Below are 12,153 nucleotides of genomic sequence, written 5' to 3'. Positions count from 1 at the left end.
CCTCTTAATGTAGATATGAAAAGACGTTCTTGATTTTAAAGTAGCCAAATATATCAGTATTTTCCAGTGTGATTAGTGCTTTTTGTGTTCAATTGAAGAAATCTTTCCTTGCCTTAATATCATATTCTTCTATATGTTATCTTCTAAAAGCGATGTGATTTTGCTTTTCACATTTATATCTACATCCTACCTGGAATTCGTTTTTGTGTATAGTGTGAAGTAGGTTTGGAGGTTCATCTTATTTTTCCATGTGGATATTTCGTGGTTCCAATAACATAGATTGAAAAGATACTGTATCTGGCAGGGTTCGATCAGGAGAAAGAAACCACACCAGTTATTTAAACAGAGTTTAATATGGAAAAAATGTTAATTAGGTATAAAGTTGTCAAATAGATAACTAAAAATGCAAGAAGAAAACACTAAGATATCACAAAAGTAGCAGTTTCCACCCCACAGCAGGAAGAATAAAGGGAAGAGGTTGGAATTACTCAAATTTAGAACCCCATGATGTCTGAGGAGAGGATACTGGCTCACTTGTGTTGGTATCTGGCATGGAAGATGCAGTGAGGCTAGTTCTGCAAGTTTTGGCAGAACTATAAACTGGATTCAGCTACTGCTATAAGAAGGTACTATTGCTGGGAGTGAAGAAGTATTGTTTGGGTGTCACAGAAACAAGAAACAAGACAAGAAGCCCATAGGAGGTGCAAGTCCCTTCTTCCTCCACCACCCTGCAGTCTCTCTGCACAACCTTCTGTTGGCAGAGCCTAACATGGAGCCAGTTGGCAAAACCAAAATGTGGTTTGTCGAGTTTAGCCCCAGCATTGTAGAGCAGTGTTTAGGCGGATGGGTTTGAAGCTGAGAGAGAATAGCTTAATAACAGACACAACCTTCCTGTCTCCACTGCTTTGCAGAGCCAACTTTTTGGTAAGTCAAGTGTTCATATAGGCGATAGTCTCTTTTTAGATTGATTATATTTCTGTTTCATCTGTCTTTGTACCATATTACACTATGTAAATTACTATAGCTTTATTATGTCTTCATACCTAGTAGAGCAATTTTTCAAAACCGACCTATCCTTCTTCAAGTGTTTTAGCTGTCCTTAGCACACTTAAATTTATAGAAAAACTTTAAAACTACTTCATCTATCCCCCCCATCAATTTGGGGGGAGTTGACAATTTTACAGTGTTGAGTCTTCTCATCCGTGAATATGATACATCTTTCCATTTATTCTTTAATTTTGCTCTGTAATTTTTTAAACGTCTTGTATAGAAGTCTTGTGTAGCATCTGTTAGCTTTAATCCCAGATATTACATATTTTTAATATTACAAATAGTTTTTTTATAAATTTCATTTTATTTTATTTTGAAAATTTCAAACTTACATTATTTTCCTTTTGTATAATTAGACCCCATTATACCCACCACCTAGATTCAGTAATTAATAAGATTTGCTTCATTTGTTTCAACTTTTTTTATTGTTGTTGCTGAAGTATTTTAAAACAAACCCTAGATCTCATGTCATTTCACCTATTTATACTTATAAGTATGCATCTCTAGAAAATATGGCCATTTTTATTTATAACTAAATCTAAGCCACATTCACATTTCCTCATTTATATTTTTAAAATTTTTTATTTTATGTACAAAGAGCTAACATGGTTTCTATCATTGGGTGGATGCCTTGGATAATTCATTCAACAAAGATCATTTAGTCCAACTTAATGAAACCTATATCCTTCATGTACTGATGGAAACACTGGCAGCACCTATTGAGGCCATATTTCAGGATCAGGCTATGCTGCTTTGAGCAGACGCAACAAGAGTGAGAACCCCAGCCAAATTTTCATGGGTGGCTCTAGTAGAGCTGCTGGTGACCCATCTTGCTTTCAGGAGTGCAACCAGGCAAAGGGCCTCTTTTATTTCAAAAATGTTTTTTACTGTTGATATGTTCAATTTGCTTTTAACTTCAAGCATATTGTTCACATTTTATCTTAAGTAATTATTAAAATATTAGCTTAGCCATTAAAATATTAAAGTATGCCCTACGACAATTCAGAACAAAGTTTTCTTTTCTGATGTGAACTTTATTTCTAAATTCATTAAGATTTTTGGCATCTGCAAAGCCACACTGTCACAAACCTACCATGTGAATAAAACTGTCTTTTTCTTTCAAATGTTTTCTATCCTTATAAACCTAATGTGCAACAAAAATTGCCATTTGTTAAACATAAATTTTTTCTAGTCCTCAATGTTCCTATTACTGAACACATATCTTTCAGGAAGTCATCAGTGGGATTAAAAATAAGTGCATTTTTGTGTGACATAGTTTTAGTTTTACTTGCCCTTTGTGACCTCTTCTTGCCTAGACAAAGTTGTTAAAATGCAAGAGGGAGATGTAGTTGTGAATTATTTTCCTTTGAGGGTTTGCATAGAAACCTTTCCCTCATTCTTTCAACTGGTTTTCCTCCCCATGCAATATTCATAGGTCTGTTTCTAAGCAAGGACTGTGGCTAGTGGGCCATGAAAACTTCCTAGACTTGGCAGACTGGGCTGTATCATCTTCACCCTCTAACATGAGAAGATCCAGCATGGCAATTTTCCTGCAGGCAGTTCAGACTCCTCATAGACATATTTAACAGTGACTGAGGAGGAAGTCCCTGTATCTCCCCAGCATCTACAGTATGGATGGAACTAATTAATTCATGATCTAAAGAACAATTAAATATTCCCAAGACCACAGGAATTAGCATAAAATGATTTTCAGCTGCATTTTAAGTTATCCAGTATTATTGGTGGGGACTGAAAGGGTCTTAAGAGTTAGGTTTCACTCACTAGTACTAAGTACTTGAAAATAAATATGACAGCCTGATACTGGATGGCTTACCTGTTCCTTATCCTTCCTCCATTATCAGTACCTTCAGGTGTCTCACTACAGATCAGAATGGCCCAGTGCTGTCTTATCTGCTGAGATCTTTGCTATTTTTAGTTCATTAAACACAGAGTTAGAGGATGTTTAAGTTCTTATTTAACTCTTTCAGTCAAATATAGATATTTTGCTGCTCCTAATGAATAATATTAGGAGGATATGAAGAATGAACTGTTTCTCAGCCTTGGTTTAGGTATTGTATAAGGCCTTTTTTCTTTGTAATACAAATTAGCAAATTTGGGAATCATTTTATATATCCTGACAAAATGGAAAAGGATCTCTTTCTTATGCATACAGCTAACCCAACAGTTACCAAACTTGGATAAACAAACAAATGAGAAAAGAACTTGGCTAATATAATACATTAAATATAGAAGATGAGAATCTGTTTTTTATTTATGTTTTGGGTGGGGTAAAGGCCTAGAAAGATTTCTTCTAAATTGTGTACAACTCTGTAAATATGGTGGAGTGCACACAAATTATAGCCTGTTAAAATTGTGGTTAGAAAGACCAGTGAGAAAAGTAAATTTCTTATTCCATAATTTATTACATAAATTTCTTGTATATCCTTGAATATATAACAAGGACCAAGGAACAAATAGGATACATTTCCTAGACTTGTTTGTTGTCAAAAATTTTGCCTCAGTTTGCTATTTTCTGAAACAGGCAATCTAAATACAAGTAAAAATAAGGAAGTGAATTTCAAAATAAATGTGAAGGCAATAATCTAAATATTTAGAGTTTAGTTAGGAGGTTCTATTACTAAGATATGGACTGTGTTGGTATAGTTGACATGGTAATTGTGGTATGTATAGCAAGAAATGGAGGATTGCTGATTACAACTTTATGTGAATGGAATTACAAGAACCTGATTTTCTTAAACCAAGTTGAAGCACTCTTTCTATTATATTATGTATTTGCTTTGAATAGCTAAAAACATGTATCAGAAACATGAATTTTAAAACTGCTAAAACATGGGGGATTCTTCACATAAAAATGAAAGAGAAACACAATTTCTTGGAGATTCTTGCTGACTAGTTTAAAGATGTTTTAAGTGACATTTTAGTGGCTGAGAAAGTATTCCCAATAATAAGTTTCACTTTTGTTTCATTACAACTTTTCTGCTTGCCAGTAATTTAAGCAGATTTGTGGCAGTGTTCAGTTTTCTGGGATTAAGAAAACTCAACAAAATGACCACAACAGATCTAAAATGCTTCCTGTTTTGTTATTGTACTCTTTTGATCAACTCTGTATCTCTCTGAAAAATGACTTGTGCATTCTTCTGGCTTTTTAAAAAACAGTTGAATTTATGAATACAAAGAAGTATTGATAAACTCTGGACAGGTGTAAGTAAGGATTCTTTCTCACGACTCTTAAACATGCTGTTTGAAGTATTAATTTAAAACTTAGGAAGTAAACTCCTATAAGTAAAACTTGACTGTTTAAGAAGGGAATCAGATGAAATGACAGATGCACTGTCTTATTTAAGGCATCCATTGTTTAGCAGAGAAAGTAACTGCCCCAGAATTGTAGGTATAAGGATGGCTCCTTTTTTTCTGAAATGAAGAAACTTGTCCTAAATGTTGTTCATTATCTCTACAGCTGGAGCTTCATTAGCAAGTGCAGTTAGAATAACCAGGGTATGGCAGCAGCAGAGAAACTAAGCACCTCAAACCTTTGAGTAACAAAAATTAAAAGAATTTCCTGTATAACATGCTTCCACACCTATCTATGTTCTGTGGTACTGTTTGTGCTGAACCAAAGCATCTGCTACCTCAAGTTAAGAGAGAACAAACTCAACATGGCGTGAAATTACTGCACTGCCATTCACATTCATTAGAGTTATATTGTTGCCAGCCACAGGCATGACTGACTTTTGCATGAATAATAAAATGCTGCTTTGTGAATTTTACTTTAAAACATTACAAGACATAGTACTCACCTTGAGCCTCTGTCAAGTATTTTCAGGAGTGGGTTTATCTCCTTTAGTGGGTTTTCTCACTATAATAGGGTAACCAGTAAGTAGTAGTCAGAAATTAGGAAGAAGTATTGTATGAGGCCTTTGGAAAGGGCATTGTGTTAAATCAATTTATCTCATGTTTAAAAACTAATATTTATTGTGCCCGGCTAACTGTTAAAGATATTAAAATTATTAAATTGTCATTTGGCAACCATCGTAATAATTGATTCAGGCAAAAATCATGAGTGGAAACTAAAGTTAATGGATCAAAGTTCAGTGAGGAATTGGATATTTATACAGTTACAAAGGGAAAAAAATAGTAACTTTATAGTGGAGATACCTGGCAGACACCTCATTCAAATGGTTAAAGTTATCAACAGTAATGGGACATATTGACATTATATGCCTCCTGAGATGATGCACTGAGAAGGCATCAGTTCTTTGTTGTTTCTGTCAAAAATGAATAATCTGAATCTAGTTATGAGAAAACACCAAACCCAAATTAAGGGCTGGTCTTCAAAGTAACTGGCCTGGTCTGTATAGTTCACAAATGGCAGTCATGAAAGACATGCCAAATAATGTCTAGATTAGAGAAGACCAAAGAGACGTGACAGTTGAATACAATGTGTGATATGAAGTTTTCCCTTTTTCGTATTTCATTGACATTTTTCTCTTCTAGTAGCTAGATACCGAAGTAGTATATTTAAACAGAAAAAAAAGTACTTCTAACTAATAGTCTGAATACAGCAATATATCAATATCCCCTCCTATTTTCTAGTTTATGTGGATTTTAATCAGTATTGCAGATTTGGCTTGGGGTGTGTGTGTGTGTGTGTGTGTGTGTGTGTGTGTGTGTGTGTGTAAAATACAGACAGGGTCTCACTGTTGCCTAGGCTGGTCTCAAACTCCTGGCCTCAAGTGATCCTCCTGTCTCAGCCTCCCAAAGTGCTGGGATTAACAGGTGTGAGCCACTGCGCCCTGCCTGGGTTGATATTTTTTAAGCAACAGTCATGAATGTTAGGTCTCCTGGCCTACTTGAGTTACATATGAAGCTATTGAAAACTCACAAGTGCCTGTAGTCCCAGAAGGCTGAGGCAGGAAGACTGCTTGAGCCCAAGAGTTCCAAGCTGCAGTGAGCTATAATTGTGCCACCGCACTCCAGCCTGCGTGACAGTGAGATCCTGTCTCTAAAGAATAATAATAATAGATAATACTTGTTCTATGAAAATTTTGGCCAGTGGAAGAAAGTGAAGTCATCGTGTTGTTAAAAAATACTAGAATAGTCAGTAGAGATAGCACCAAGTTAAGGAAAAAAAAATACTAGAATACATCATTTCAGAGTTTCATGAGCACTTAGAAAAGGAAGTAGTGATCACTAAAATGAATTCATAAAGAAGTTTGATATGGTTTTTAGACAGATATGTAGATAATAGGAGTTTTTATTTTCAGGAAAGCAATTTGATGAGTGTCTGATTTCCTGAGTGATTGTAGTTCACTGAATGAGTGATTGAATATCCATACTCAAGATTAATGATTGAATGTCAGTCTCGTGGATGATTTCTAGTATTTTATCTGTTGCAGAGATCTATTCTCAGTCCTGTTCTAAACTTTAATTAATAACTTAGAAAGAGACATTAATGTCACATGGATCAATTCTTTTTTCGTTTTTTTGAATACAGGCAGAGTCTTGCTGTATTGCCCAGGCTGGTCTCAAACTCCTGGTCTCAGGCATTCCTCCTGCCTCAGCCTCCCAAAGTGCTGGGGACAGAGGCATGAGCCACTGAGCCCAGCTTCAAATTTTAAAATGACACAAATTTAGGAGGAATAAATGCTCAGAGCATTGGATGATCAGAACAGGGGTTGAACGATAATAGCTGAGAATGTTAGGCAGAAATCTAGCTAAATAAATTGGACAGAAATAAATTCTACCAGAACAATCAATCTTAGTATGATAGGTAGAAGGAAAAAAAAAAAAGCTCTAGGTTAATTCATGGAAAGTCAGTTTGCCAAATGACCAGTTGGCCATGTATACTCAATTTATTGGTATTTCTTTTCTCTTTCTTTCCTTTTTTTTTTTTTTTTGAGACAGAGTCTCATTCTGTTGCCCAGGCTGGAATGCAGTCAAGAAATCTTGGCTAACTGCAACCTCCGCCTCCAGGTTCAAGCGATTCTTGTGCCTTAGCCTCCCAAGTAGCTGGGATTACAGGCATGCACCACCACGCCTGGCTAAGTTTTATATTTTTGGTAGAGACGGGGTTTCACCATGTTGGCCAGGCTGGTCTCAAACTCCTGGCCTCAGGTGATCCACTCACCTCGGCCTCCCAAAAAGTGCTGGGATTACAGGCGTGAGCCACTGAGCCTGGCCTGACATTCTTTTAACTATTTAGTTAATATGTATCAACTGGGTTCAGTCAGGAAAACCAGAAACCACACTCCTATTTCAAACATAGGGAAATATAATACAGGAAATTGGTTATATAGGTGGTAGAAGGCTAAAAGAGAAAAAAAGGGAGTGGGGGGACACAGTTATTAAAAAGATAGTAACTGCAAGAAGCAACTACCACACTAAGAGCTGGGAAATAAAAGGGATGACGTTATCATTACTTGGGAGCTAGAGGGATCCCTAAGCTGGCACCCAGACTTCTAAGGAGGGGACATTGTTCAACTGCTGCTTATATTGAAGTCCATATTACTAAAAGATGTTCATATACATAAAAATCTAAATATCTAAATTGTGTTTGAACATGTCTTCCCTCTCAAATGTAGTTCTCAAAATAAAGCATAAAACTAATTTGACTTTTATCAAATTAATGATCTATGCTGCTTCTGTATGTTTGTTTTTTCCCATCTTTAAAATGGCTTTACCACTAATACCTCTCCTACCTCAGATGTATAAAGTGACCTCTCAGAAAGAGTAAGTGTTTATAGAAATTTAGACAGGGATTTTTTTTTTTAAAGCATGGCAGATGAGTTGGGTGACCAAACAGTCTCTTTAATTATAGGTGTGTACTCTTTTAGCTTTCTCACTGACACCTTAAGCTTCTTTAAATGGACTTAATGTTGAGTGTTTTAAGATAAAGATATTGTCATGATCTGAAACATTGGAAAACAAGGTGTGAAACTGATTTCTCTTTTTTTTCCCTTCCTCAAATATTGCTTCTTTAGGTCAGTAACAGATCCAAGAGATGGAAAGAGAGTAGCGCTCAAAAAGATGCCCAACGTCTTCCAGAATCTGGTCTCTTGCAAAAGGGTCTTCCGGGAATTGAAGATGTTGTGTTTTTTTAAGCATGATAATGTAAGTGAAATTGGTATTTGGGGGAAACTATTTCCTAAGCCTCCTGCATTGAATTAATAAAGAGCAAATGAAAGTTTAAAAGGGCACCTATAAGTAAAATTTGGAAATTGGTTACAGTTTTATGCCAAAATGTGAAAAGAAATAAGCGCACCAGTGAGGTTATAGGAGAATACCTATTGATAGGCTTTCAATTCGTACATTCTTATTGAAAGAGATGCACACACACACACAATTTTCTAAGCTGTAGTCTCACAGTGCTTTGCTTTCCTTTTATATGTACTCTTTATGTCTCTCTATGACTGTCTTAAATTTTCACTATTGAGATTAGTGGTTTTCAACCTTAGCATATTAGAGTCACCTGGGGTGTCCATTTTATCAGCATTTTATTTGAAGGTTTGAAAATTACACTATGAATTGTATGACATGCACAAGCCCTAAACTCCAAATCAGGAAACGAACCTATTGAGTTTCACATTGGCTTCTGAAATGCGGTGTGCACTCTCATTTGTCAATCTGAATGTCTTTTTTAATTCTAAGAATACAAGCTATTAAATATGTTAAAGCCCACAGAAAAGAAGCATATATTTGTAGGGAAATAGGTTATTAATAGAAACCACAACCAAGGTTTTTATTGAGGGGCTTGGAAACCTGAGACAAATTAGACCCTTTTTGTGACTGAACAATGAGCAAGTGTAAGTGAATTCAAGTGAATTCTAAGATTGATTGACTGACAGGTAAATATTGATGCAAAGCAAATATTGATATTTAGCCGAGGAATAATACTAATATTCAACACAAAAATAGAGTGTAGTGATTTATGTAGTGAGTGATTTAAGTGGAAATAATTGACCCTTGATTTTAAGTGCTTTATCTTTATCTCTTAATATTTTAAATCAGAGATTAAGTTAGAGATGTGGGAAACAGTTTCTCCTATAAAAACAGTACATCCCTTAAGGTAACATAGGCTAGCTTATTTATGGCTGTGTTTAGAGATGTGAAGACTTATAGACAAATAGACTCATGTTTTGACAGAACTTCCCTTCAACTAATCCCGAGTTAAAAATTTGATACATGTAAAATTTACCTGGAGGTTGCCAGCATTAGAATATGTTTTCATTTTCATGTGAAAAGAGAAACTGCCTCAAATTCTTTATATAATACTCAACCTATGCTATTTTAATCGCCATAATAAAAACTTATCAGAAAAAAAATTATGATTTCTCGTGAGTCTGAGTGCTTATTTGCACAAAAAACTTGAGAACTTTGGCCAAAGGTTTGGTCTCACTTTAAGAAGCAAATTTTGCAAAAGTTTGAGGTATTTGTTAAAACTGGGAGTACTAAACTTACCATATGGTTTACTCGAAGCTCCTTGGTTTGACGTATTTCATTTTATTGGTTATTCCTCTTGAAATTCTCTTGCCTTAATTTTTTTTTAAGGGTATTGCTGTGTTTTAGTCAATTGGAACTGCCTAGCAATGTGCTTGTTTTAATACATTTCAAAATACCACTTGAAGCCAGGGACAATGGCTGCATCTGTAATCCTAGTTACTCAGAAGGCTGAGGTGGTAGGATCACTTGAGTCCAGGAGTTCAAGACCAGCCTGGACAACATAACAAGACCTCATCTCTAAAGAAGAAAGTTTTTTAAATTAGCTGGGTGCGATGGCACACATCCGTAGTCTCAGCTATTTGGGAGGCGGAGGTGGGAAGATCACTTGAGCCAGGAGTTCAAGGTTGCAGTGAGTTATGATCAACTACTGCACTTCAGTCTGGGTGCAGAGCAGGACTCCATCTCTAAAAAAAAACCACACACACAAAACAAAATACCACTTGAGTTACTATTTTACTACCAGTTCCTCAGATTTTAGAAATAATTTAGAATAATGTCTAGTTCTTTCTTAGTTATTTCTTGACCTTGCCTTAGTGTGTCACCTCAGCATCAAAGAGTGCAGACCTTCTTTCATTGTCAGAGACTCAAGTAAAGGTATCCATGATGAAAAAATATTTAAGGGTGGCATCAGAAATTTGCTTACTCGGGGCCGGGTGCAGTAGCTCATGCTTGTAATCTCAGCACTTTGGGAGGCCAAGGCAGCTGGATCATTTGAGTCCAGGAGTTCAAGACCAGCCTGGGCAACGTTGCAAAACCCCGTCTCTACAAAAAATAAAAAATTAGCTGGGTTTGGTGGCACATGCCTATAGTCTCAGCTACTCAGGAGGCTGAGGTGGGAGGATCACTTGAGCCTGGGAGGCAGAGGTTGCAGTGAGCCAAGATCACGACACTGCACTCCAGCCTGGGCACAGAGCGAGATACCATCTCAAAAAAAAAAAAGACAAAAAAGAAATTTGCTTACTAATGATGTCAATGGCTTACTATATTCAGACCAATCTTGGCCTCTTCTATAAAGGAGGGGTGGTATAATAAGCTGCTGTTTGTCTAGTTGGTATTTTTGCTCATGACTCATTCCTAATAACTAATTAAGTTACAAAGACAGTGTCAAAGGGAGTAGTGTAAGAAAAATAAACTGAATTTGTGAAAATGACACCAATTAAAACATACAAGCAATTCTAATATAGTTTCTAAGAGCTGTGCTTTAAAGTCAGAACTAGGTTTGAATTTTGGTTCTACTATTTTTTACTGTTGTGTCTTGGACCTTAACTTCTCCAAGCTTTAAGTTTTTTTCATTTTTGAAGCAGGCATGGTTAAAAGCAGAAATAACTGTATATGATTGTTGCAGAAATTAAATTTTTTTAATGCATATAAATCTGCTCAACACACAACCACTATTTGGAGCTGCTGAGCTCTGTCATAGAAGAGTGCCTGTGACATCTGTGAAAGTGTTTAAAAGTGAGGCACACAGTTGAAGATGGCACAGCACCACTATTTTATATATAATAGATATCTGCTATCTCTGAAATCTATTTCCAAAAGGATCTCAGGGCCAGCATAACTACTATGTGTGGAATGCCAGTCTAAGAGGCAACTGGTATTTGATCTAGTTAAGGCAGCAAATATTTATTTATTGTGTCCTGTGTAAGGAGTGCAGTGCTAGGTCACGTGGAGGATACAATAAAGGCTTAAAACACTTCCTTTTTGAAGGGGTATGTTTAATATTGCTCTGTGTCAAGAGATATGCTAGATACTTTACATAGATTAATTAATTTACTCCTTAAAAATCTTGTCAGATAGGGCTTGTTAACCTTACTTTGTGGAGGAGGAACCAAAGGCTTGGAGTTACGTAACTTGCCCAAGGTTAAGGTGGCACAGATTGGACTGTAAATCTGTCTTGCTGTAGAGCCCATATTCATTAATTCAGTAAACTTTTATTATGCACATCCTGTATGCCTAAACTATATTAGCTCCTGGTGTCTTTACCTTCAAATAGTTGAAATGATTTTCATAATGTGATAACTACTATGATAAAAGTACTGTGGGAGGGTTGCCTGCATGGTTAAACATTAAGCCAGGACAGCTGTGTGCATAGCAAAGAGCTGGACAACCAAAACCTGGAAATGTATTCAAAGATTCCCTGAAGAGGGGGACCTTAAAACACAGATTCATGGGTCTTACCTTGCACCTACTAAATTGTAATCTCTGGAGTTGAGGCCCAGGCATCTGATTTTTTAAAGCTTCTCAGGTGGCAGGCGAGTACCATAATATTAAGAAAAGAGAAAAATTGTTGTGGACTTAGAAACTCAAAGATGCATCAAACACAGAGAAGGAGAATCTTAATATGAGCCTTTTGAGAACAAGATTTGATTGAAGAAGAAAGGAATGTCATGATAAAAATGGCATTTAGAAAGATCTTGGTCATTGTAGGAAGGTTGGATTTTAATTTGGATGGCTTTTTATGTGTCAAAGAATAGTAACAAAGCCTGGGAGGCTTTGGATTTTCTTTTGAAAGGAACCTTCAAAGTCACTGTATCAAATTCATTGATTTCAGGTGATCTGACTGAATTTTTACACACATACACA

The 12,153-nt window shown here is 36.1% G+C and overlaps 1 protein-coding gene and 1 pseudogene across 2 annotated transcripts in view; one reads left to right on the top strand and one right to left on the bottom strand.

The window, feature by feature from the left end:
* NLK (nemo like kinase) overlaps nt 1-12,153 on the top strand; it is a 158,847-nt gene that overhangs the window by 73,435 nt on the left and 73,259 nt on the right. For both annotated transcript variants that reach the window (XM_030799556.1, XM_003277096.3), the window contains exon 2: nt 8,052-8,181. In XM_030799556.1, the coding sequence (XP_030655416.1) occupies nt 8,052-8,181 (130 nt within the window). The remainder of the gene's footprint in view (nt 1-8,051; nt 8,182-12,153) is intronic.
* Nucleotides 1,709-1,879, bottom strand: LOC115831464 (annotated as a pseudogene).

The sequence above is a fragment of the Nomascus leucogenys genome, chromosome 19 (genome assembly GCF_006542625.1).
Source record: "Nomascus leucogenys isolate Asia chromosome 19, Asia_NLE_v1, whole genome shotgun sequence".
Classification (NCBI taxonomy): Eukaryota; Metazoa; Chordata; class Mammalia; order Primates; family Hylobatidae; genus Nomascus; species Nomascus leucogenys.
This window is presented reverse-complemented; position numbering and strand designations above follow the sequence as displayed.